This window comes from Acanthochromis polyacanthus, chromosome 9, assembly GCF_021347895.1.
Source record: "Acanthochromis polyacanthus isolate Apoly-LR-REF ecotype Palm Island chromosome 9, KAUST_Apoly_ChrSc, whole genome shotgun sequence".
NCBI classification, from domain to species: domain Eukaryota; kingdom Metazoa; phylum Chordata; class Actinopteri; family Pomacentridae; genus Acanthochromis; species Acanthochromis polyacanthus.
The window spans coordinates 3,295,473-3,320,712 of record NC_067121.1 but is presented as its reverse complement, the minus strand read 5'-3'; the positions used below and the strand labels follow the sequence as shown (position 1 = coordinate 3,320,712).

Below are 25,240 nucleotides of genomic sequence, written 5' to 3'. Positions count from 1 at the left end.
ACCCTAATTTAATTCTCTGCCAGGGTACAACAAAAACAACAACAGTCGTTGAGCTCCATTAGCACCGACTCTGAATAATCTTTCTGTTAACATGTCTGTAATATACTTGAGCTTCACCCATTGACTGTATAAATAAGGCTTCACCGAACTACCGCACCTTCTGATTTCCGGCACTCTAGGAACTCCGTCAGCCTATTCGTTGTGCTGATTGGTTGTATACCTACCCAGTTGCTGCAGAGTGATTTGAAAGACAACCTTTTAGCCCGCCTCCCTCCCTGTCGAGAGTTCCTAGACCCTTGTGTCTTCAGACCTGGGTCTAGCGCGGCTAGGCTACGACAGAACATCTTCTTCACCTCATCATGACGAGAGCAGATGTTCTCCTGGAGGTTCTTGGAGGGCTCCACCAGCTTTTGTTTCCTAAAAGTTGGAGACTCATAGTGAGACTGAAGGTGATTCTCACAGTAAGAGGCCAAACAGAACAAACAGGACTTGACAGCCTTCCTCTTCCTCCCAGTGCAGGAATCACAGGCCACATCTTCAGGTCCAGCATAGTGGTGGTCAGCAGGAGCAACTGCAGGAAATACTTATTATCTGTCCTCTTATGAAGGCTTTAAAAGTTTCCCACCGAGTGTCACATTTTCAGTGTTTTTCTCCACTTTTTAAAACAAATCTTCTTTGTGAATTAATAAAATCTTCTTTATACACAGAAAAAAAGAGCAAATTAGCTTTATTCATGATTAAAACCAGCAGTTTATTCACACACCAAACACATAAAAACCAAAAAAGATGAAAAATTCAGTAAAAATAAACCCAGAACTTCAGTTAATCAGTGATTTCCTCGTCAATAACAAACAGAATAACAGGTTTAAATCGCATCAGCTGAAGATCATTTAATCATTTTAATCATTCAAAACAAATGCAATCCTACATTTCTTCACACATTTACAAAGTGGTGAGAATAAAATCTCTGTGGAAGAAGAAGGTCTGCTGATTTCTCTGCTGAGGTTCATGAAGAAGAAAAACTGCAGCAAACAAACATCCATACAAAAGTTCATCAGACATTCAGAGCACAGAGAAGCTGATATTTTCATGTTTAGAATAAAAGGCATGATGAGCTCAATCTCTGATTTCAACCCCTGAACTGTGACAGATGTGAGTTTATTTCAGTTTCAGGATTTCAGCAGATTTTCCCATCCAGAGTCCTGTCAGGGTTCCCTCCTCACCCCCGTCCTTCTCACCTAACATCCCAAATACCCCTTTTCCCATCTGTTTCCTCTTTTCCTCTTCCTCTCCTGCTCCTCTCTTCCACTCATGCTCCCCTCTCTCTCTCTGTCCCTCGGTTTCTGTCTCTGTGTTTTCCTTCGGTCTCCCGTCCACTCCTCTACCCCTGTCTTCCCTCTACAGCTCGGCGCCTGATTGGAGTTCGGCTTCCCAGCTGACTCCACTCAGGCAATCAACCACCTCTACGGCTCCCGGACAGCTGAAGGACATTCACCTGATTACTCCTCAGCAATAAGAACCGGCTCATCCTTCCACTCCCTGCCAGATTGTTGAACAAGACTACACAGTTGAGTTCGCTTTCTAGCCTCCTGAAGTCGGTTGAGCTTTTGGCATGTTTTTAACATTGTTTCTCTCCTGCTTCGTCAAGACCCAGCTGTCTGGGACCCCCGCCGTCCTCCTTCCCCTCCGGCTCTCCCGAGACCATTTGGCACCGGTTTCCCCCTCACTGGACCCCCCGTTCCTGCCTGGACCCCCCGACCTGCTTCCCTCCCAACCACCCGGAGACCCACAGCAGCAAGCCTGCTGCTCGTCACTTCCCGGAGCCTCCAGAACCACCACTGGCAAAGACGTCAGCCTCTGCAGGCCAAACGGACACCTCGGCCCCCCAGATCGTCAGAGGCCGACGTCCTGCCTCTTCCGATCCCCGACTCCAGAACCATCTGGCCAAAACACCACTCCACCAGTCACTTTCCCCGCTCCTGCATCCTGACTCCTCTCACCCTTCGCCATAACCCACATCCCCAACAATAAAGCGCATTCTCATTCCACCCAGCCTTGGTAGTGTGGCTCTCTGCTCGGGTCCAGCCTGCTAAAACAGTGACGAGTCCAGCATGTAGCGGCTCAGTGAATGTGGTCTGGACTCTGTGGAGGAGAGTCATGGTTTCAGAGACGCTGTAGAAGGACAGAATACCTGCTCTGTGATCCAGGTAGACTCCTACTCTGGAGGAATGAGGACCTGAGACAGGAGTTTTAGTGTTGTTGAACCAAAATCCATCACTGTTTGGGTTACAATTTAATGCCCAGGATTTGTCGGTTTGTTGTTTTGGATGCTAACTGAAATAAACTAATTGCGTCCAAAATTACACTCCTTCCCTTTCCCTACTCTGCTGATGCTCTTGTATGCGACTGCTACATGACCTCCTGTCGTCTCCACCTCCCAGAAACAATGTACAATTAGACTCTCTGCTCAGAACCTGCAAATAAAAACTGAATCTGTCTGGATGATCAGGATAAGACTGATGTTTTTTCACTGCTGTTACTTTTCTGTCTCCATCAGATAAAACCAGCTTTGTGTTTGGATCCAGAGTGATGTCACATGAATATCTTAAGAATCCAGCTCTGGTCTTTTGTTCTGGTTCAGAAAGAACAAAAGACAGTAAAACATCTGGCTGAGTGACTGTCGGTGAGATGTTTGTCCAGGTGTCCTTCAGAACTTCCTGTATTCCTTCCTTGACCTCTTTCACATCTTTTACCACGTCTTCAAAGTGTCTCAGAGGACGGATGCTGATGCTGGATGAGTGTGTGGACTCACTGAGTGCTGACACTGAGGGGTAGTTGTGGAGAAACTGGCTGTGATCTGGTGTATCTGAGAGCTGCTTCAGCTCAGCGTCTTTCCTCTCCAGATCCCTGATCTCCTGCTCCAGCTTCTCCTGAAGCTCTTTGACTCGACTCTCTTCAATCACCTGCTGGGATCTGATCTGCTGCTCCACCTCAGAGCTTCTGTTCTGGATCAGATGGATCAGCTCGCTGAACATCTCCTCACTGTCCTCCACTGTTTTATCAGCAGAGACCTTGATGTCCTTCAGCTCCTGTTGAAGCAGCTTCACATCTTTCTGTCTGTCCTGGATTCTCTGCTGGATGTTCAGTCGACTCACCTCCAGCTCTTTCTGCCTCTCAGTCCTTTCTGCTGCAGCTGAGATCGTGTCGTGGCCTTTATGTTCCTCCACAGAACAGAGATAACAGATAGACTGCTGATCAGTACGACAGAACTAGCCTAGCCGCGCTAGACAACCCACGGCAACGAATTTAATTAGGGTGACCATACGTCCTCTTTTGCCCGGACATGTCCTCTTTTGAGAGGCTGTCCGGCCTGTCCGGCCGGCGTTTATAAAGTCCTTCAAATGTCCGGGTTTTTGATCCCCTAAATTCCACATAACGCAAAACCGCAGCACCGCGCTCTTGAATCGTACTGTAGCACTTCGAACCCATTCTCTTCTATCAGACAATTTCCACTGCACACGCTGCGGAGCGCCAGCGCCGCGTCTCTGAAGCGCCGGCGCGCGCCATGGCGCTGGAGATTCACTTCCTCGCAGGCTGACAGACAGGTAGGCACACTGCGAGAGAGCACTCAAACCGAAAGAAAATGCCGAAACGCAAATGTCATTTCACTGATGAAATGCGAAAAAAGTACCCCTGTTTTCGTCCGGGTCGTGTCAAATGGGAGGCAGAATGTACAGTCTGCAAAGCTGGAACTTATGTCTCTGTAGCTAATAAGAAAAGGAAAAAGAAGGAAAAAGGACTGTTGACTTGAGGCATTATTTCTATATTTTTTTCATTTGAATGGTAGAGAATGGTAGAATGGTACTCTACCTCACTTTTCCTAACTAAGGTGTAAGTGTCAGACTTAAGAGAGATGATTATTTCTTATTTTGTTAAACATCTGAATACATGTGTTCCTACACAACTTGAGTCAATAACTATTAAAGATGAGAGCATGCCATATTTGTATGTGACTGATTATATTGTTTAGGAGAATTGCTTTAATTTAATAAATATATTATTTATAAAGCAACTGTTTGTGTTTTGGGCTATTTTTCTGTATATCCAGGTAAAGTGTTCTTTTCTGGGGAATTCAGAATATCTGTTTAACTGAGTTTGAATCACAGAAAGCCACGGAACCCACGGAAAACCCCTAAAAATGGGGGGGGGATTGAAAATTTTTCGCGCGCGAGCTGGAAGTGTGTCCTCTTTTCAGAGAAACAGAATATGGTCACCCTAATTTAATTCTCTGCCAGGGTACAACAAAAACAACAACAGTCATTGAGCTCCATTAGCACCGACTCTGAATAATCTTTCTGTTAACATGTCTGTAATATACTTGAGCTTCACCCATTGACTGTATAAATAAGGCTTCACCGAACTACCGCACCTTCTGATTTCCGGCGCTCTAGGAACTACGTCAGCCTATTCGTTGTGCTGATTGGTTGTATACCTACCCAGTTGCTGCAGAGTGATTTGAAAGACAACCTTTTAGCCCGCCTCCCTCCCTGTCGAGAGTTCCTAGACCCTTGTGTCTTCAGAGCTGGGTCTAGCGCGGCTAGGCTACGACAGAACATCTTCTTCACCTCATCATGACGAGAGCAGATGTTCTCCTGGAGGTTCTTGGAGGGCTCCACCAGCTTTTGTTTCCTAAAAGTTGGAGACTCATAGTGAGACTGAAGGTGATTCTCACAGTAAGAGGCCAAACAGAACAAACAGGACTTGACAGCCTTCCTCTTCCTCCCAGTGCAGGAATCACAGGACACATCTTCAGGTCCAGCATAGTGGTGGTAAGCAGGAGCAGCTTGGAGTCCAGTCTTCTTCAGCTCCTCCACTAAAGCTGCTAACATGGTGTTTTTCTCCAGGTCAGGCCTCGGTCTGAAAGTCTTCCTGCACTGAGGGCAGCTGTGGATTCCCTCCTGATCCTCTCCATCCCAGTGGGTATTAATACATGTCATACAGTAGCTGTGTCCACAGGGAATAGTCACCGGATCCTTCAGTAGATCCAGACAGATGGAACAAGAGAAGGTTTCTTGGTCCAGCTGAACTCCTTTCTGAGCCATTTTCTCCTCTGAGCAGCAGCGACTGACTGAGTTTCACTTCCTCGTAGATGAAACTGTTGTGAGCTCTGATCTGTACGTCATGTGTTCCTGCAGTCAATGTGGCCTGTCAGCTCTTCCACTTCTCCCCATGTTGGTTCCACCCATCCTGACAGTGCAGATCCAGAGGGAGGAACCAGGAGGAGGGAGGGTTATCAGGCCCATTCATTCAGGAAGACACTGAGACTTTAACCCTTTTTATACGACACCAACATGTTCCATCATGTCTGTGAAATTTCTACGTTTTTCTCATCATTTTCAGCACAAATTTTACGTGAAGGCCTCGACATGAAAGTAGCCTCCTAAATCACAGAACATAAACTCACTGTAGTGAAACTGTGAAGTATCTGGAAACAAAACAAAGAAAAGGATTCAAACATTTTCAGGAAGACAAGCAGGACCAGTCAGGAAAGCAGCCTGGATATGCATTAGACAGGTGACGGTGGACCAGAGGCAGGTCAGACAGGTGAGGCCTCATAGGAGAGCAGCCAAGAGGCAACGCAGGGAGAAGGTAGGTAGAAGGTAGGGGGTGAAGACAGAAACTCTCTTGATTCCAGACAGGTGATGGTGGAGGTCCTCAAGACACCGGAATGGAAGCTGATGGTGGATGCAGAGCTCTCAGGAACCCAGCAGTGAAGGTGAAGCTCTTCTGGAGTCTGGAATCTCAAAGGTGGGGGAGCCAAGCCCCAGCAGGCAGGAAAGACAGATCATCATTAGGGAGAGAGCCAGCAGTGATGGTTGACTCAGGATCTAAGGTGACTTCAGCTGTGAGGTAAACTGACTCTGGATCAGGTGTTCCATCAGCAGACTCTGGGTTTGAGAAGTTGTAGGCCGACTCAGAAACAGATCTAGAGACTATCAAGGATGAAAATATCTCAGTTGACTTCACTTGGCATTAGATCTGGGACCTCCACGGCGTTGGGCAGCTGTGAGGTATGAAAGCAGGGGCAGCAGGGAGGAACTACGTTGTCAGGGACCTCACGTTCTTAAAGGGGTCTGACCTTTAGGCCTGGTGAGTAAAGAGAGGAGACTTCATGGCAGCATCAGAGGTGGAATCAGAAAGGAGGCTAGCTGGCTGTAGAGCTGGTTCTGGATGGAGGCTACCATATCAAAGGCTGACTGGTTCAGGAACCCAGTCAGGCTAATCGCTAGCAGACCAGAGCCTTGCCAGCACAGAGGCAGAACTAAGCAGCAGGCGAATGGCTGATGGACTCCAGAGCTGGAGCTAGCGGGAGGCCAACAGAATCAGTAGCTGTAACAGGCTGATGGGGAGGTTTATTGGTCTGACTGGAGGCTGAGGAGGTCCACTAACCTTCTGGGGTGCTGGTTGAAGGATGGTTACCTCTACAACTAAACCAGGTAGGATGCATGTGGATTCAGGATCTGAAGCTGGCCAGAGGGTAACAGACTGTGAACTAAACTTATGTTCGGTATCACTGCAGGATTCAAGAAGAGCCTGCAAGCTCCTCTAAAGGTCACAGTAATAGATAAAAATCTAGTTGACTCGAGTGCAACACCCTCACTGATGAGGGCTTGGAGGAACAGATTAAAGGCTGTTTGGTCTATCATTTAGCCATTTCTTACTGTTCTATTGAGGATCAGGAAGTATTACCGAAATGGAGACACACTTGGCAGATAGACAGTGCTCTTTAACTTCTGGATAACGTTGCAAATATAACGTGAGCACCTACAATGAGAACTGTGAGTCGGTAGATTTAGTTGTGTCTATACTGCTGCTGTTGTTGCAGGCAATCCTTGTGCCATGTTAGCTAGCTAGCACCAACAGGTGTCTAACAGTGTGTGGTCAAAAAGTTGCAGAAAAGCGAAGGCAGTCATTTCAGTCTTCTCCAACAATTTGGTTTATTTCTTTAATAGTGAAAATGTCCATAAGCAGTCATTACACTGAGACAGAGAGTGTCTTCTTCGCTGCTGAATAATTATTTGTGATCAGAAAATCAGTCTACAAAAGCTGAAACACACCAACAGATCTGTGATTTCACCACATTTTGCAGTTTTTCACTGCAGGAACTCGGAGCAGACGAGAAACTGCATGAAAGTTACATTTTTATTGGTGTCCAGGCTGAGAACATCCCTCACACTGGGGTAAGTACAGTGTATTACTGTTTAAATAATGTGCATTTGACCCACATTATTTAAACAGTGCATTACTGTTTACATGATGTGTATTACTGTTTAAATAATGTGGGTCAAATGCACAACAAGTTCAACTAAATCCAAAGCTCAGCCTATATCAAACTTTCTATGAAATAATAAACTTGTGCAAAGTTCATTTGCATATTAAAAATGCATTTTTATGTTGTCTATAGATTTTCCACAGACAATTCAACTAAACCTTTGAACTGCAACTAAATCAGTTGTATTTGAAACCAAGTATTACTACTGATGCAGCATTTTCTGCATACTTCATAGTACAGTCTATCGTACCACTCAGCATGAAACTGTGAAATCGTCTTACTTTGCAGACAGGCTTAGCTGCTTTTTGGTTTTTAAAAGTGGAAATAAACATTAGCATTAGCATGGCTGAAGAGTGCCATCTGTTTATGCCTTACGCTGTCTGACGACTGAACGTTGAAGGTTTGTTAACGTAAAATATAGCGATGTTACACAAAGAATAGTTAACAAAGGCATAAAGATGGCAGAATGCTTGCTGTCACCTGTGAGTTTAGACAATCGGCATCGAGTAGCAGTTTATCAGGGCCACTTAGATGGACCTAACCCTCAGCTGGTATTTTCTTTACAGACAGAGGGTTCTCCAGTAGCGGCTCTTGCATTCAGAACCCACACAAATGTTCAGGTCAACTTAAAATCACCTTCAAGTTCCTGCAGTGGAAAGTTGCTCATTGTGTCTCCTCATGCGTACGAGGCACTTTATTTGATTATATTATAGACTATATAGACTTATTAAACTGCCTGCCATGAGGAAAACACACTTAGCAAATGCTAATACTGGCATGTAGTCAGAATACTAATGCTAATATGCTAGCTGAAAGCTTGCTGCTTCATGTAAGCTAGCAGCTTGAAAATGATAACTCATCAACTGGTAGCAACACTTAAAGTCACTTTTTCAGCTTGAAGTTAACCTAAAACTTTCTGTCATGAGCGAAAATATCAGCAAATACTTGTTCTTAGCATGTAGTCAGGAAGCTACATGCCAGTATGCTAGCTGAAAGTTAACTACTCGACATAAGCTAGCAGCTTGGAAAGAAAATTTATCAGTTGGTTACAATGAAGAGTGCACTTAACACACTTAAAGTCATGTTTCAAGATTAAAATTAACCATTTAGGAGTCCCAAATCACCATCTGGAGCTATCGTCTGTGAGCTACTTTATGTTGCAGCTGAAAGCTAACTGCTCACTGTAAGCTAGCAGCTTGGAGGAAATAATTTATCAGTTGGTAACAGTGACGAGTGAAGAGAGAACAACACTAAAAGTCACATTTTATTTTTTAAATGATTTTTTAAGCCTTTAAGTGAACTGTTTAGGGATCCTAAGTCGGTGTTTGGTACTATCTGCTGCTATCTGGCAGCTAGCAGGCCTCGCTGTTCCTGGAAACTCAGTTCTTAGCAAATTAACAAACAATTCTTTAATACACTGCTTCCCTAGTTTCTCCCCATGAAACTTAAGTTATCTTCTGTGACTTGTTGCCCTCCACACAGTCTCATCAGTGTATGTATTTCATTTTTTTTTTTTTTTTTTTTGCTAATCCTAAATTAAAATACCTGAGAATTTATAGTATTGTAAGGCTGCAAATGAAGATTTTAAATGTCTGAAATCCAATGGTGAGAAGTAACTGAGTGCATTAACTCAAGTATTGTGCTTAAATCCAGCTTCCAGGTAATTGTTCTGAGTGTCTCCATTTATGCTATTTTAAACTTTAATTCCACAACATTTGTTCTCCACTGTATTTTCAGTGGGAGTTACTTTTCAGATTCACAAATAAAATGACATGAAAAGCTTGTAAAAGACAACACATTGATGAAGTTACAAAGAAAGCAGCATCTAGTTTGGTTCCAGTGTTACATGATTTTCCTTTAAAGCCTCTAGAATGGTAGCCTAGCCGCGCTAGACCCAGCTCTGAAGACGCAAGGGTCTAGGAACGCTCGACAGGGAGGGAGGCGGGCTAAAAGGTTGTCTTTCAAATCACTCTGCAGCAATTGGGTAGGTATACAACCAATCAGCACAACGAATAGGCTGACGGAGTTCCTAGAGCGCTGGAAATCAGAGGATGCGGGAGTTCGGTGAAGCCTTATTTATACAGTCAATGGGTGAAGCTCAAGTATATTACAGACATGTTAACAGAAAGATTATTCAGAGTCGGTGCTAATGGAGCTCAACGACTGTTGTCGTTTTTGTTGTCGACCCTGGCAGAGAATTAAATTCGTTGCCGTGTGTTGTCTAGCGCGGCTAGGCTAGTTGTTTCCGGTTGTTTCTGTCAGAATCGTCGCGCCTCTGTCGTCACTTAGTTACGCCCGCCTTCTGAGTCTACACTTCATGGTGATTCGTCGGCCAGTTTTAGGAGCATCCAACCTCGAGGCTTACCGAGGGTAAGTAGACCCCTGCGTCTTCAGAGCTGGGTCTAAGCGTGGCTAGGCTACTAGAATGGTATTTTTTAAAGTAATAATCCAGAATTTTACAAGAAGATTGAAAAAAGTTTGTAAGAAAAAGTCAGAAAACGTCAACAACCTGACAGTCAGTCAGGTTTATCTGGTAACCACCCAAACGCTGGGAACTAAACTAGCAGTACGTCAGTCACAGGCAGCAGAGCTCTTACTTTAAAAATGTTTATTATCTTTTATTGATATTTTTGCACTTTTATTTTAGCATGATTAAATGCAGGACTTGTAGCAGAGAAACTGTGATTCTAGTACTTCTACATCAGTAAAGAGTACCTCTTCTACTACTAAAATCTCAGTTTACTGAATTCTGTCTTGTTTTTGACCTTTGACCTTTTTATCGTTTTCTGTCTTGTTTTTGTCATTTTCTGTCTTGTTTTTGTCATTTTGTCTAATCTTGGTCGTTTTCTGTCTAGTTTTTGTCGTTTTGTGTCTTGCTTTTGTCATTCTGTCTTGTTTTTAGCACTTTGTGTCTTGTTTCTGTCATTTTCTGTCTTGTTTTTGTCATTTTGTGTCTTGTTTCTGTCAATTTCTGTCTGATTTTTGTCGTTTTGTGTCCTCCACTACTAAAATCTCAGTTTACTGCTTCACTATCTAGACAGTGTTAAATGCCTCTCAGGTCAGAGGGGAGGTCTGGACGAGGCCTCAGCAGTCGGCCATCCTGTCGGGCCGGGCTGCCTGACAGGTGCTGGGCGGTGTGAAGACGTCGGGGTCGCTGATGCCCAGCTGGAGGTTGAAGAAGCGGGTGGAGGTGGTGACGCTGCTGTTGCGGATGTAGGTCTCCTGCACCGGGTAGCAGTCCTTCAGGGTGTAGACGCCCACCCAGGTCTCATCTGGTGGAACAGCAGAAAAAATGAGACGGACGCAAATAAAAACGCCCAGAAACATTTTTCACCCCACCCGTTAAATGTCAATTAATCCAAAATCCTAAAACATGCAGTAGTTCTGTAAATGTTCTTGTCCTGAGACCAAATCTAAGAAAACTAGGAGAAATAATGTTTGAAAATATTTCCCCCTAAAATGCCATTTCTCTCTTGCCCCCCCCCCCCCCCCCCCCCCCCCCCCCGGGACCAAACTGAATCTCTAATACAACAGTTAAAATCTAATTTAAATCTCCTTTGTTTGGTGTTATTTGTTTTCATTGATGTCTCTTGTAATAGTGGGAACATTTTTTAATCAACATAGTATTTAAAAAATAATTATTATGCATGGAACGTGTCCCACAACATGTAAGCAGAGCCTGTTAATGACTTTTATGATTTTTTTTTCTTTTCTGTCTCATTTTTGTCATTTTGTGTCTCACTTCTGTCGTTCTGTCTCGTTTTTGTCGTTTTGTGTCTTGTTTTATTTTTTTGCTTTGTGTCTTGTTCTTGTCATTTTGTGTCTTGTTTTTGTTGTTTCCACCATCAAACAGTGTTCCTACAGAATGGGTAGAGCAAAGCTATGTCCTCTCTTCTATTTTCCATCTTTCCATCCATTGTCAGCCTTGATTAAGCGTCTCACTCTACCTCATATTATCAGGATCAGACTCATTCTTTGGACTGTTTTCCATCAGTGGTCAGCAGTAACAGCTAGCTAAATATCTAGCTTCTACTGCTGAGAAAAAGATCACATTAGCATGGATTAGAGTAGGGTTAGCAACAACACAGAAACATGGAATAAAGATGCTGCCATTGATGTGGAAGCTGAGCCAATCAGTATCTATCATTGATAAATATGGAGCAGAAAGCTGGAAAAGAGAAGGTTTAGTTTTCAAACATTTTAAAGCTCAGATGTCCTCCAGGTCTGGAATGAGCCTTGAAGAATCCATCAATGATGTTTTCAGCTCTGTTTGCGGAAAGTTCAGCTGAACTTTGTTTTCTGTGAATGTTATCAACGTTTGACTGAAAACCTAAAGGGTCAGTTCACCAAAGCCATAATCAATCGAACACTAGTGGCAGATAATTCAGTCAATCAGTCCTTATCTTTTTATTTGATTGTGCACGAGGCTGCAGACCTGAAACAGCTTAGAAACCCGACTTACGCTGGCGAGCCGGCTTCCTGTCAGACCACTCCTGGACCTCCATGCTGTCCCCGGGTCCACCGATGAAGTACTGGTCCTCGAAGGTGGAGTTATCGGGGATGTCGAAGGGATCCCAGGTGTCCGTCAGAGCGACCTTTGAGCACTCTTTGGTCTTCTGGTCGATCTGGAACATCACCATGTTCTGGTACAAGTAGATGTACTCAAAAAACCTGGAAGGACACGGAGGTTACAGGGTCTGTTGGTGGCAGATAGGGGGCGCTGTACACTGAATCATAAATGACTGATTTCTGATATTGGGCGACATAAAAATCACTGACTTGACTTTTTGGTCACACAAGCTGAAATATCTGACACAGTAAAGCTGTTAGATAATAAACTTCTTCAACAGCCTTTTGAGACACAAAGTGAATCAGATTACTGAAGAATGGATCATTTTCCAACAGTAAACCACGTGTGTTTGTGAAGCAGCTAACGTGTGTTTAGACAACAAGCATCACATCTAAATGGGACCAACAAAATGAGAGTGCAGGTCCAGAAGTCCAGATCGCTGTGAAGAACAATCCAAGCTCAGAACGGAGGATTAAAGCTGCAACAAAACGCAGCTGATCGCCTCAGTTCAGCTTAAAAGTGGAAAAAATCTGCAAGTTTAGAGCTGAAAGGCTGAGCTACCCACTAGCTAACGTCTGTAGCTGCTACGGTAGCCACCGCTAGCACATCTGCATCTCTAAACCAAGCTACATTGTGGGTAATGTAGGCACCAAGTGTCCATTGTCATTAATGTGTGGATTAAAAAATGGACATTTCTGGCTTTGTTGCACTGATTTTGAGCCTTTTTATTTTAAAACTGTCCATCACAAGTCCAAGAATGTTATAAATGTGAAATGCTAAATGAGCGTTTACGACACTGGATTTGGTCCACATGCTTATTGATCGGAAACCAAACAAACCAAAGTTGATTATCAGGCTGAGCTCCTGTTTAGCAGCCGGACAAAGTTTCACAACTTCAGACTTCAGACTCAGTAAATAACAGAGCAGCTATTAAAGGACAGAAACACACAACTTTCCTGCTTACACTGGAAATAAATGAAAAATAAATCTATAAAATGAGCTCATGAGTCAGTCCAAGTCACAACCTGGCAACCTACGAGTTCATAACTGATCTACTAAGAAGAAACGGTTCTTTATTAACCATAAATAATGACTTTATTCTATCAATATCATCATTGCTGCTGCTTTTCATGCTTTTTTGTGTAAATACAGACGTTTTATAGTTACCATATCAACTGTTAGAAAGAAGGTTGTTTGGGTTGCCATGTTGTAAAAATTAACTTCAGCTGAGTGGAGCAGAAGCAACAGAACGAAAAAACACATTTAATAAAACCAGCATTTATGACAGATTCGTAAACACCAGCCAACCTGGCAACCCAAACGCTGCTCCTCTCATTGGCTTATTATTGATCTACTAACAAGTTAAGTTATTCTTTAGAATGAAACCTTTAAAAGGAATGCTTCATCATCACCATCATCATTATCGTTGTTGTTGCTGTTTTTTCATTACATTTTTCATATTTTTCCTTAAAAAATGCCTTGTTTATTTAATGGTGTTTCTGAAATGTTGATCTTCTTGTTTTTTTTTAATGCATTTTTGTCAAGGAGCTTATTAGTAATTCATTAATATAAACAGGTTTTAAAGAATATCTGCAGAGAATCTGGACCAGAAGCTATCATCAACATATTAAACGGTTATTAATGCTAATATTAACATTTCTTACCAAACAGAAAAGGAAAAGCAACCTGGAAACTAACTGCAATGATTAATCTTGTTCTGAAATGTGAATCTTTTCTGGTTTCTTCCTCTGTGACACAAAACTGAACATCTTTGGAACATTTTTCATCATTTTCTGACATTTTATAGAAAACAGAACTAATCTGTTAATAAAATCAGTTGTTCTTTCGTCAGTAACAGCTTGTATTAAGGCTTCTATTTACTCATTATTATTATTATTATTATTACTATTATTAGATATCACTTTGTTCTCTCTATGTAATTCATCACAGTAAAATACACTTTAATACTTAATAATTTACTGCATATGTTGCAGTGTTTCACATGTTTCCTGTTTATAGTTTCTCACCACATGCATGTTCCATAACAAATTATGAATCAGATTTATATTTAAGCATCAGATCTTGTCTTGCCTCTGACACGGGGTGTGCTTCTTGTGCTGCTGCAGGACTCGGATCCTCCGGTTCAGGCCGTCGTAGGACACCGCGGCCCGGTTGTTCCTGCCGGTACCGTGGTCGTACAGAACCCAGCGGCCCTCCCACTGAAGCGGGGCGAGGCACGGACCGGCCGCCCGGGAGCCCTCCGGCACACCGAGCACAGACGTCCCGGCGGCGGCCAGAATCACGAGCAGCAGTCGGTGCATGGTGAGTAGCCTCCTGGTAACCGGTGCAGCGGCCGGTGATGGCGGAATGAGAGCGTCAGAAGACTGCACCGTCACTCACTACGGGGCAGAATTAAAATAATCAATATTCAACAAGTTTAAATATTAACTCAGAATTAACAGAGCAGCGTAAAGTATATAAAAAACATAAATATAGAGTTATACTTTAACTGACTACATTAACTATTTATATTTAAAAAAATACTTTATTATCAGTATTATATTCTCTGACAAATTACCCAACTAATAATAACATTACAAACAATAATATACAAAATAACAACGAAAATAATAATAAACAGAGGAAATAAAGACAAAATAAAATCTTGTTATTATAAATAATAATAATAATAATAATAATAATAATAATAATGATGATAATAATATTTTTAAACAATTATTTTGTCTGTCCTTCTAAAAATAGATTTTAAAAATCGTTCCAACCAAAATAAAAGTCTGACCCGGTATGTCCCGTTTCTTAGAATTTCAACATAAAATCCCCAATTAAAACCACAGACCGATTAAAACAAACAAACAAACAAACAAACAAACAAACAAACAAACAAACACAACAAGATGAATTAAAGCTCGTCGTGTAACAGCTGGGTTTTCAAACTGTTGTATTATACAGCAGACGAATAAAATGATTTAAATATATTTAGCCAAAATATTCACGTCAGGTTAGACACTAAAACACTTCCGGTTGTAGTTTCTATTTTAAATCTAAAATAATAAAACATTGAGTGATTTAAAGTTGATTTTTGATGGAAAACCTTCAGAGGAATTTCTCTGTTTAGATGTAAATTAAAATTAATATGAAAGCGTTTATAACCCGGAACTAACGTCATCGGTCCCTTTCTTTTAGCGTAACAATGGTGTGGCGCGGCCTGATGACGTAGATTTAGTGGCAAACATGGCGAAGAAGAAGCAACGTGGGAAAGAAGCTTTATCTGCCGGAGAAAAAACGGCTAAAAACCTGGACGTGGTTCTGGAGTCGAGCGACGACGAGGCTCCGGAGGAGGTGACCTTCCAGGACTCCAGGCTGGAGGCTCTCCGGAGGCTGAAGGAGGCGCTGGACACGGAAAGGAGGTGCTAACGGCGAGCTAACGGCGAGCTAACCATTGCCTCTGGGGCAAAAACTGACTCGGTTTAGGCGTTTTTCTGCTAATTAACACCATTAAAACACCACAAATCATGTTTAGTCACGTATTCCGAGGCACCGTTTACACCAGCAAGTTCAGTTTTATTAAAATGTGTAAATCTATGTTGAAAACATGTTGTTGAATGTCTTCACATGTAGAACTGAACCTCGGTTTCTTTAATATTTTCAGACTGTTTAGTTTGCTGCCACAGATAAGAACTAAACATTAGTTTTTGTTCATTAATCATGTTTGTGTTTGCAGAGAGAAGGAGCTGCTGAAGGAGAAGAGGAGGAAGAGACAGGAGCTCTTCCAGGAGCAGAAGGTCTGAAGATGTTCAGGACAAAATACAAACCTAGTTTTATGTAGATTCTGTCATATTTTCTGGTCTAGATTTTAGTGTCAGAGTGGTCTAACCCAAACACAGCGTTACAGTGAATGTTACTCTGGAAAACACTAAACTTTGAGTCCATTTTTCTCCAAAACTACAGAAAGTGGATCAGACCACTCTGCTTCTTTACCTTTATTGCCCAAGATGCTTCAAAAATTATTCAAAATGTGTCCAAAATGACTTTAAAAGGATCCAGAATTACAGAAAAATTTCCAGAAATGATCTAAAGTGACATAAATTTGTTCAGAATTACATGAAAATAACCTAAAATGAAGGGGAAATTATCTGAAATCAGCCAGAATTTCTCTCAAATTATTAAAAATGATCCAGAATGAGAGAAAATTTATCCAGGATGGTTTTGTCTAAAATGAATTGAAAATTATCCAAAATTGGAGAAAATTTGTCCAGAATTAAACAGTCATCAGAAATGACAAAAATCTTCCCAAATTGACTCAAAAATGGACCAATAACACTTAAATCTGTTCAGAATGAAGTGAAAATGATTAAAAAAATGACTGAAAACTCACAGAATGACATGAGGGGTGAGAAGCAGAGTGGTCTAACCCACAAAACATGAGTTTTATATCTTTTATGGAATGTTTTCTGGTCTACATTTTAGTGTCAGAGTGGTCTAACCCACAACCCAAATACAGCGTTACAGTGGAATGTTAGACCATTCTGGAAAACACTAAAGTTTGAAGAATTTTTCTCTAAAACTACAGAAAGTGGATCAGACCATCTGCTTCTACCCCTTCAGTTAATCGATCTCAGATCAAAAAGTAAAACGATGTCATTATAAAGCCGTGACGGCTGCACGTTTAGATCTGCGGTTATGAAGTCCAGTCCTTTTTCAGCCTCAAACTAAATACGTGGAGGCGTTGACAGAAAGCTGTTTAAAGTGTGTTTTCGGATGAATTAATTCCTTCGTTTTCCCCCAGAAGAGAAAACTGTTCCCGGCTGAAGCGTTGGAGGAAATCCACTCGTCTGCTCTGAAGTAGGTTCATGGCTGCTTCTCTTCTGCTGCTCTGCTTTCACACGTTTTCTCCTCTCACAGCTTTATTTTGTCTTCCAGGAAGCAGAAACAGTCTGAAGATGAAGGTAAAGAAGCTTCCTGCTGCTTTTAGCTGCTGCTTGATGTCATGATTCTAATGTAACTGTCGTCATGCAGCTGGAGAAGAGAAGGAGACGACGAAGAAGAAGAAGAAGACGACGAAATCTGCACATTCTAGAACGTAATCTGAACTCTGACGTCTCTGAGACAAACTTTACTCTCTAACATCCAGTTAAATGATGGAAGCTCAGAGTGTTTTTCTGCTCTCCAGGCTGAAGGGAAGCTACACCGTCAGGACCATGGAGGATCAAACGTCGACGTTCTTCCAGCAGCAGGCGGCCGAAGAGTTCCTCCAGTCCAGACTGTATGGAGCTGGAAGCTGCAGAACCACCAGTAAGAAGATCAGTAGAGAACCAGAACCTGATGAAACGTTTAGAGCAGCTCAGATCTCAGCTTCTGGAAGCGATTCAGACTTTACCTCTGTCAGATGTAGTTGTTTAATTTATTTAGTTTAGTTTTAGTTCCTTGTTTTCTGTCTCGTTTTTCTCCACTGTGGTTCATTTTTAATCTAAAGTCCTGCAGCTCAGAGGAACCAGAATGAAGAAGGAGAGAACTCAGACATTTTTAAGAAATTTTAGACAATTTCTGAGTCTTATTTGGACAATTTTAGACAATAGTTCAGCAATTTGGACATTTTTTATGAAGTTATTCTGTACATTTTTGAGCAATTTGAAATTATTTTGGACAATGAGACAGAGCAAAATGCAGCATGGCTCAGAACCAGAGAACAGAGGAGCAGGTTGATGGAGATCCATCAGCATGGAGAAACATCTTTTACAGATGATGAGCAGAGTAGAGAGGAAAAGTCTGGAGATAGAAAAACATCTACAGGATGAGGAGATGGTTGGAGGTTCTGGAAAATGTTTCTAGAAATGTCTTCCAGAACCTCCAGTTGGTTCCTCCTGAAGCTCCTACCATCACCAGGACCTGGATGAGTGAGAACCTGCACAGAAGTCTCAGGAGATGACATTCCTTTACAGTTTAAAATCTGAGGAAACATGGTGGCTCCAGGATTTTCACATTTTTGAAAAATATCTTATCAGAGAAATCCATCTTTAGTCTTGTTCCTGGTTTCAATGATTCCAACAGAAGACATCTGAGTTCTCTCTCCTCCTTCATGTTCTTCTGGTTCCTCAGAGCTACAGGACTTTAAAAATGATCCGCAGTGGAGAAAGAAGTGATATTAGTCCCCAACAAATGCAGCGTTTTCACGTGTTTGTTGCTAAAATCTGCAGCTGCTTCAGGAAATTCTGGACTCTCCAACACCCTGGTAGCTTTAGACAGTTAGTAGATGTTCTGAAGAATAAAACCTGGACGTCTGCAGGCTACACTCTGTGGTAGAAGTCTGGAAAGACGATGATCTGCCTCAATTTGAGCTCTGCTACAGTGAAGCTCGTCGTTCTGAAGGAGGTCCGGTCAGTTGGACTTCTGCTCAGAGACGACGGCGACATCCACAGCGTCTGTTTGATCTGGAACTTTTTACACTTCCTGTCCTTCTGCTTCCAGGTAACGAGCTGCTGTCGCTCCAGAACAAGAAGGGAACCAATCAGAGCGCAGCCTTGCAGTTTGTGAGGAAGGACTGGGGTAGGTCCAGTTAGAACCTCTAGACCACGGTTCAGATCATCGGTTTGACCAGGTTCACATCCAGGTGTTTATTCAGCTTTAGACGACCAAATCTGAAATCACAACATCTGGTTCTTCATCCACAGTAACTTTATCAATGATCAGAGTTCTATCTTCAGACTGGGAATATTTCCAGAGTTCCAGGTCCTTGAAGTTCATAGAGGAGAACGTTCTCCAGTTGTCGGTAGGTCTACTTTAGAACTTTCTCCAGTTGTCAGTAGGTCTACTTTAGAACTTTCTCCAGTTGTCGGTAGGTCTACTTTAGAACTTTCTCCAGTTGTCGGTAGGTCTACTCTAGAACTTTCTCCAGTTGTCAGTAGGTCTACTTTAGAACTTTCTCCAGTTGTCGGTAGGTCTACTCTAGAACTTTCTCCAGTTGTCGGTAGGTCTACTCTAGAACTTTCTCCGGGGGACATTCTCCTTTATGGACTTCAAGGACCTGGAACTCTGGAAATATTCCCAGTCTGAAGGTAGAACTCTGATCATTGATAAAGTTACTGATTCCTCTGTTCTCTGGGTGCAAATTGATTCTCATTTGGTTTTAATTAAGGAGTTAATAATAATTCAGAAGAAGTTCATGTTTGAACACTTCGTCTCTCGCAGCCTGTAAGGAAAAAGTCAAAGCAGAGAAGCTGAGGAAGAGGTGGATCTACAAACAGCGGAATCCCTCCAGCTGATCGCAGAAGGACTTCAAACATGGCCGACCCTCTGAAGCGGTTCTGGTCGGTACAGTTTATGAACTTTAATGGGCTCAGAATCAGCTCACGGCAGGATTTACACGATGTGAAAATCCTCTAACGGGACTTTAACAGCTGGAGGTAAAATAGATGAGCTGTACGCCAACATTCATGTTTCTGGACGGATTATTTAGAGTTTCTGTTCACAGGATCAGCTGTTGTTTCTCTGTAAGGTGTATTAATGAGTGCTTGTTGTGTTTGTTACTGTATATTTCTAATAACACGAAATAAAAACTTTTCTGTCATTAAATGGAGTGAATGCAGGTTTTCAACAGTTCAGGAGCATCAGATTGTTTTCTTGCTTTGTTGATAAAAACCAGCTCTTTATTTCATGAACCAACATCTTCTGTATCTGCAGTGACTTTATTTAAGGAGCAAACTTTACCTTCATACTGTAAATATTTCCAGAGTTACACAGGTTCTGAAAGTTGGTTATAAAAAATGAACAAAAGTCAGATTTAGTCTGCAGGTAGCGACTCCTGGATGGAAGAAGACTGAATCTGGTCTGTGAACCAATCACATCTGCAGCAAGAGGAACTTTATGGAGACAAATTCTAATTCATTGGCCTTTGAAATTGGAGGAAAGTGCAAAATATCCAATCCAGGCTGGTTTAGTGTCTCCATAAAGTTCCTGTTTGGATGGATCCATATTTCTACTAAAATCCAGTCTTTGGCCCACATTTCTCCAACTGTTGAGGTTCCAACATCAGTAGAATCTGATGTGTTAAAGTTTGACCAGACAAGGTTCCAGTTTTTAGATGTTTAGACTAAATGTTGATGTGGACTCATTGGTAGGAACCAGAACCAGGAGTTCATAGAGGTCTAGATGTTGGTGTTAGATGAGCAGAGTTATAAGATGCTTCATGTTGAAGTTTAACAACATACACTATATTGCCAAAGGTAGTGTCTACAGATACGGACCCGTACCCGTAGCCTGTGGCCTACGGATATGGCATTTTCCATTTGCCAGACAGATACGGACCCGTACGCGAGTCTCGCGAGTCAAGAAGCTGCTAACCACTGCAAACTGTTGAAAGGTAAGCAAAGGTTAGGGTTAGGGTCAGGTTTAGGGTCCATACCTGTAGTACCGATGCTACGGGTCCGTACCTCCAGCGTCTACCAGGAGTCACGTGACCAGATCTCGCGTATCTGATTGGCAAATGGAAAGTGCCGTATCCGTAGGCTACGGGTACAGGTCCGTACCTCTAACAACTACCATGGCCAAAAGTATTTGCTCACCCATCCAAACAATCAGAATCAGGTGTTCCAATCACTCCCATGGCCACATGTGGATCAAATCAATCACCTGGGCATGCAGACTGCTTTTACAAACATTAGTGAAAGAATGGGTCGCTGTCAGGAGCTCAGTGAATTCCAGCGTGGAACTGTGATAGGATGCCACCTGTGCTACAAATCCAGTCGTGACATTTCCTCGTTCCTAAATATTCCACAGTCAGCTGTCAGCTGTATTATAAGAAAGTGGAAGTGTGTGGGAACGACAGCAGCTCAGCCACCAAGTGGTCGGCCACGTAAACTGATGGAGCGGGTCAGAGGATGCTGAGGCACATAGTGCCAAGAGGTGGCCAACTTTCTGCAGAGTCAGTGGCTACAGACCTTCAAACTTCATGCTCCATGCTCCCAACTTTGTGGGAACAGTTTGGAGCTGGCCCCTTCCTCTTCCAACATGGTCCATAAAGACATGGATGACAGAGTCTGGTGTGGATGAACTGGACTGGCCTGCACAGAGTCCTGACCTCAGCCCAATAGAACACCTTTGGGATGAATTAGAGCAGAGACTGAGAGCCAGGCCTTCTGTCCAACATCAGTGTGTGACCTCACAAATGAGCTTCTGGAAGAATGGTCAAAACTTCCCATAAACACACTCCTAAACCTTGTGGACAGCCTTCCTAGAAGAGTTGAAGCTGTTCTAGCTGCAAAGAGTGGATCGATGTCATATTGAACCCTATGGATTAGGAATGGGATGTCACTGACGTTCATATGAGAGACAAGGCAGGTGAGCAAATACTTTTGGCAATATAGTGTATGAACCTCATCTTGCCTCATTAACGCCCTCATCCACATATGTGAAATGGTATATAGTGAAGTTCACGGATGACACAGCAGTGGTGGGATGCTTCACTAACAATGATGAGTCCCACCACAGAGGAGGTAGAATTGCTGGTTGGCTGGTGCAGAAACAACAACCTCTGCATCGACGTTAAGAAGACCAAGGAGATGGTGGTGGATTTCTGCAGAGCCAGACGTCCCCCCCCCGTCCCCTGCGCATCGACGGCGCTGACGTGGAGGTGGTCTCCACCTACAGATACCTGGGAGTACACCTGTCTGAGGACCTCACCTGGAGCCACAACACCTCCCAGCTAATTAAGAAGGCCCACCAGCGCCTCTACTTCCTCAGGAAGCTGCTCCGTGCCGGTCTGGGAGGCCCAGTCCTGAAGAGCTTCTACCGGGGGGCGGTGGAGAGCATCCTCAGCACTGGCATCACTGTGTGGCATGGCAGCTGCACGGCCGCAGAAAGGAAGGCTCTGCAGAGGGGGGTGAAAGCGGCTCAGAGGACTGTAGGAGGCAGTCTCCCCACCATCACTGATATTTACACCAACAGATGCAGGAGGAGGGCCACCTCCATCCTGAAGGACTTCACCCACCCTGCACACAAACACTTCAACCTTCTCCCTTCAGGTTGCGCAGCATCCAGACCACAACCACAAGACTGAGAAACAGCTTCTTCCCCGAAGCTGTCAGGCTGCTGAACAGGTCTCTGTAGACTCTGTTTTCATATCATCACCACCTCTCCCTGCAAATACACATGCATGCACACATCCCCACCCCTGTGATCTGATTGCCCACCCCGTGTGCCCCCCCCCAACATTTTCGTTGGAAATTTACATCACTGATACTCCGATTTCCAACGCTCCTGAATGCAATTCGTTGTCCGGCTGCACCTGAATGCACCAATGATGTTAGTTTGATCTTTTGATTGTATTTCGTTTGGATTTGAAAAAACTTTCCTGATGCCGGAGGAGAAGATGAGCAGCTTTGTACCTTTGTGGTAAGAAGACTGTGGCCGTTTCTCAGTACGTAACTGTCCGTACTTGCGTTCTCATGTAGTGTGCATAGATTTGAATCAGTAGATAGATATTTATCTGTGGCTGCAGCTCCCAGTAAACAGGAAGATTTTATTAGAGGAAGTCAGACACAGTCACACAGAGAAACTTTAGAGCTCACACTGAAACGGAGCTACAGCTCTGTGTCTTGTAGAAGATTTATTTTCAAAGCTACATGTGTGACAGTAATAATCTGTGCCAGAGCAGACCTCATTAGCACTTCCGCTAGGTCGGCTAACTTCCGGTCACTCCATGTAGCTAGAATATGGATTAGTTTTTCGTTTGGGCTTGACAAATAGAATTGCAATGAAACAGCAGCAACATAAGAAACGGCCAAATATACAAAGGAAATGCAGCTATTTTCATATTTTTTAAAAGTGTTCTATCAGTTAGAACATGGTGAAAGTGCAGCTAAAGTTAAGTTAGCGAAACTATGGCTAAGCAACGTTTCCTTTTACTTCCAGAAAAATAAAAGCCTCATATTTGCTATTTATTAAAAAATCCCTAAAAGCAACACTTCCAGTTTGTTTTAGTTTGTTGGTATTTATCGGTGGAGCAGCAGTACATTTTCCACAGACAGTTTTACTGTCCGTTGTCTTGTTTTTATCAGTTTAGTAATTCAGTCCTTCAGCTGATTGGACCAACAGACACTGAAGGACTAATAAAATAATAAATGATAATTTACTGATCAGTGCCAGTTTTAATGAACTTTATGTTCACCTTCAGAGTCAGATATAATGTGAGCCGTGAACCACAGGAGGTGGTGGAGTTTATTTGTGTGTGTTGACCAGAGAAGAGAGTTAGCATCCAGTGGATATTAGCTTTAATGTAAATTAGCGATGCTAACTGAGCTAGCTGAGCAGTCCTGATTAGCAGCTAAATGTAGCATCAAGCTATCGATGTTTGTGTAGTTTCCTGTCAGCAGCTGAAGTGTGTTGTGTTCCTGTAATGTGGTTCATTAAGTTCATAAAACTGTGGCTGGTTGACGTTAATGTAACGTTCAGGAAACTTAAATGTGATTAAAACCGTAACGTTGATGTTCCAGTTGTCAGTAATCAGCTTTAATTTGACACTAAAACAGACTGATAGTTTTCAATGACATCAGTTTCTTTAATTTGTTGAAAATGCTCTCATTTGTTGTTGTGATGTTGCTGCCGATTCATTCAAACCAGATGTTCATGTGGTGAAGACACGTTTAGTTCTAGTATCAGAAGTACAAGAAGGAAAATGGAAGTTGGTAGTCTCTCTTCTTATCCCCCTGAGCTACTCTCTCCAGAGGGCTGGCTTAGTGAAGGAAATTTAGTTTAAAGTTACAGTCTGCGTGAATGGGCACAATTTATTACTGGACCGTGGACCAGTAAACAGTAATTTTTTACTGGACCGAAACAGTTTTTACTGGACCGAATATTTTATGTACAAATGTACCAAAAGTTGATGTATAATTTAATTTTAATAATTGTTATACAAATTTACTACTTTATTAATTATGTCCCAGACACAACACAACACCATGGACAAGAGAAATTACCGTTTTTATACAGAATAAACCATACAAAATTAACTATTGGATAAAGAAAAGCACTCATTTGAGATCAAAACAAAAATCATGTACTAACCATGCTAGAAGTATAAATCACAGAGCAATGTGGCTGGGTCAAGCAGAGCGACCTTGTAGAAGCGAAATGAGGTGTGGTTTATTTATTTTCTGTTTATATCATGTGTTTTTATCGCGTGATATCGCTGTTCACACGAGAGCCTCTCTGAGGAGCAGCCCTCCCCATCCGGACGGCGTGCTTTGACTTTTGGAGCAAGACGGCAGCGCGATCGCATTATGTGGAACTTCGGGGTTACAGCAAAAAAATTACACCAGACATGAGACCAGTAATGTAGTAAGTTTTACCGGACTTTTGGTACACAAATCGGATTTGACCGATGGTCCGACGTCATTGGTGCACACTGAAGTTGAAGCAGAAAGTTAACAGAGAAAGTTGAAAACCACCTTCTGATCCCTGAAATCTCTGAGTTTTCACACAAAGAACACCTGAACATGTCAAACTGGTTCCACAGTAGAACCTTCACTGTAAAAACCTCATAGTATGGTGTGTTGCTCAGAAAACAGTACAAGAGGCTGTTTAGGGTCACCAAGGAGCAAAAACAGGACAAACGCTGGTTTTCAGGGGTTGAAAGAGTAAGTTTACAACAACACAACATGTGAGCAGAAAAATCACGAAGTCTGTCTTTAGTTCAGCTGAAAATATGAGTTTTTATCTTTTTTATTGACCAAACTTTTCAGGAAGTAGATGAAGAATAATTAAAGCTCTCATGTAGAAGTCCAACTTCTTTTGGATCCTTGTAGAGTTTAGTCTTAGAGTTTGTAAAGCTGTTGAATTTTTAGAGTCACATGGATTGTTTTGACATTTAATAACCGAGTCCTGAAATAAAATTACAGTTGTGGATTTCTGTCATTTAGTCTGGACTAAACAAGTAACAGCAGCATAAATCTCAAACGTCTTTATGAGGAGTCTGGATTGAGGTTTCTCACCTGACAATGATCAAAACATGAAATTTAGGTTGGTTTAAAGGAATATTCCACCTTAAATCTTTGAATGTTGACCTAAAAGGTTGGTTTCAGGAAGTATTCCACCTACAAGGTCCTCACACATCCCCCTTAAAGGAACATTCCACCTTAAATCCCTGGACATGCACCTAAAATGTTGGTTTAACCGAGTATTCCATCCAAGGTTAAAAGGAATATTCCACCTCAAACCTCCACTAGGGCAGTCTGTGTAGCAGCGACAGCAGAAAGAGGTCCTCTCTGGGAAGAAGAACGGTGTCTGAGTAGCAGCTCCCTTTCTGCTCTGACCTTACTCACTAA

At 42.5% G+C, this 25,240-nt stretch overlaps 2 protein-coding genes and 1 pseudogene across 8 annotated transcripts; 1 reads left to right on the top strand and 2 right to left on the bottom strand.

The window, feature by feature from the left end:
* Positions 1-710: 710 nt before the first annotated feature.
* Positions 711-5,335, bottom strand: LOC127535563 (E3 ubiquitin/ISG15 ligase TRIM25-like; annotated as a pseudogene).
* Positions 5,336-6,979: 1,644 nt separating this feature from the next.
* Positions 6,980-14,292, bottom strand: epdr1 (ependymin related 1). Its single transcript, XM_022222004.2, has 3 exons — positions 13,995-14,292; positions 11,796-12,004; positions 6,980-10,605 (listed from the first exon to the last, which is right to left on the bottom strand). The coding sequence occupies exons 1-3, from the start codon at positions 14,222-14,224 to the stop codon at positions 10,418-10,420; spliced, it is 627 nt and encodes a 208-aa protein (XP_022077696.1). The 5' UTR covers positions 14,225-14,292; the 3' UTR covers positions 6,980-10,417.
* An 822-nt stretch (positions 14,293-15,114) lies between these two features.
* Positions 15,115-19,493, top strand: nol7 (nucleolar protein 7). 7 transcript variants are annotated; one of them, XR_007944383.1, is made up of 9 exons: positions 15,115-15,331; positions 15,646-15,706; positions 16,711-16,766; positions 16,845-16,870; positions 16,941-17,004; positions 17,095-17,216; positions 18,390-18,760; positions 18,794-18,859; positions 18,893-19,103. XR_007944383.1 is itself a non-coding variant. In XM_051953904.1 (8 exons), exons 1-8 carry the CDS (start codon positions 15,156-15,158, stop codon positions 19,181-19,183), a joined length of 657 nt encoding a protein of 218 aa, XP_051809864.1. In that variant the 5' UTR covers positions 15,118-15,155; the 3' UTR covers positions 19,184-19,493. The 7 variants fall into 7 exon arrangements, 1 of the variants encoding a protein (XP_051809864.1); XR_007944385.1 differs by lacking the exons at positions 18,794-18,859; positions 18,893-19,103 and adding an exon at positions 19,110-19,493 and having other exon boundaries at positions 18,390-18,531; XR_007944384.1 differs by lacking the exon at positions 18,794-18,859.
* The last annotated feature ends 5,747 nt before the right edge of the window (positions 19,494-25,240 follow it).

Bases quoted from the DNA above. Each gene is read 5' to 3' on its own strand.
- epdr1 (XM_022222004.2), bottom strand. From the start codon at position 14,224: ATGCACCGACTGCTGCTCGTGATTCTGGCCGCCGCCGGGACGTCTGTG. The intron at 12,005-13,994 runs GCAAGACAAGAT...GTGTCCTTCCAG, and splicing joins AAGCACACCCCGTGTCAGAG to GTTTTTTGAGTACATCTACT. The intron at 10,606-11,795 runs GTAAGTCGGGTT...CTGTTCCACCAG, and splicing joins CAGGAAGCCGGCTCGCCAGC to ATGAGACCTGGGTGGGCGTC.
- nol7 (XM_051953904.1), top strand. From the start codon at position 15,156: ATGGCGAAGAAGAAGCAACGTGGGAAAGAAGCTTTATCTGCCGGAGAA. The intron at 15,332-15,645 runs GTGCTAACGGCG...TTGTGTTTGCAG, and splicing joins GCGCTGGACACGGAAAGGAG to AGAGAAGGAGCTGCTGAAGG. The intron at 16,767-16,844 runs GTAGGTTCATGG...TTTGTCTTCCAG, and splicing joins ATCCACTCGTCTGCTCTGAA to GAAGCAGAAACAGTCTGAAG.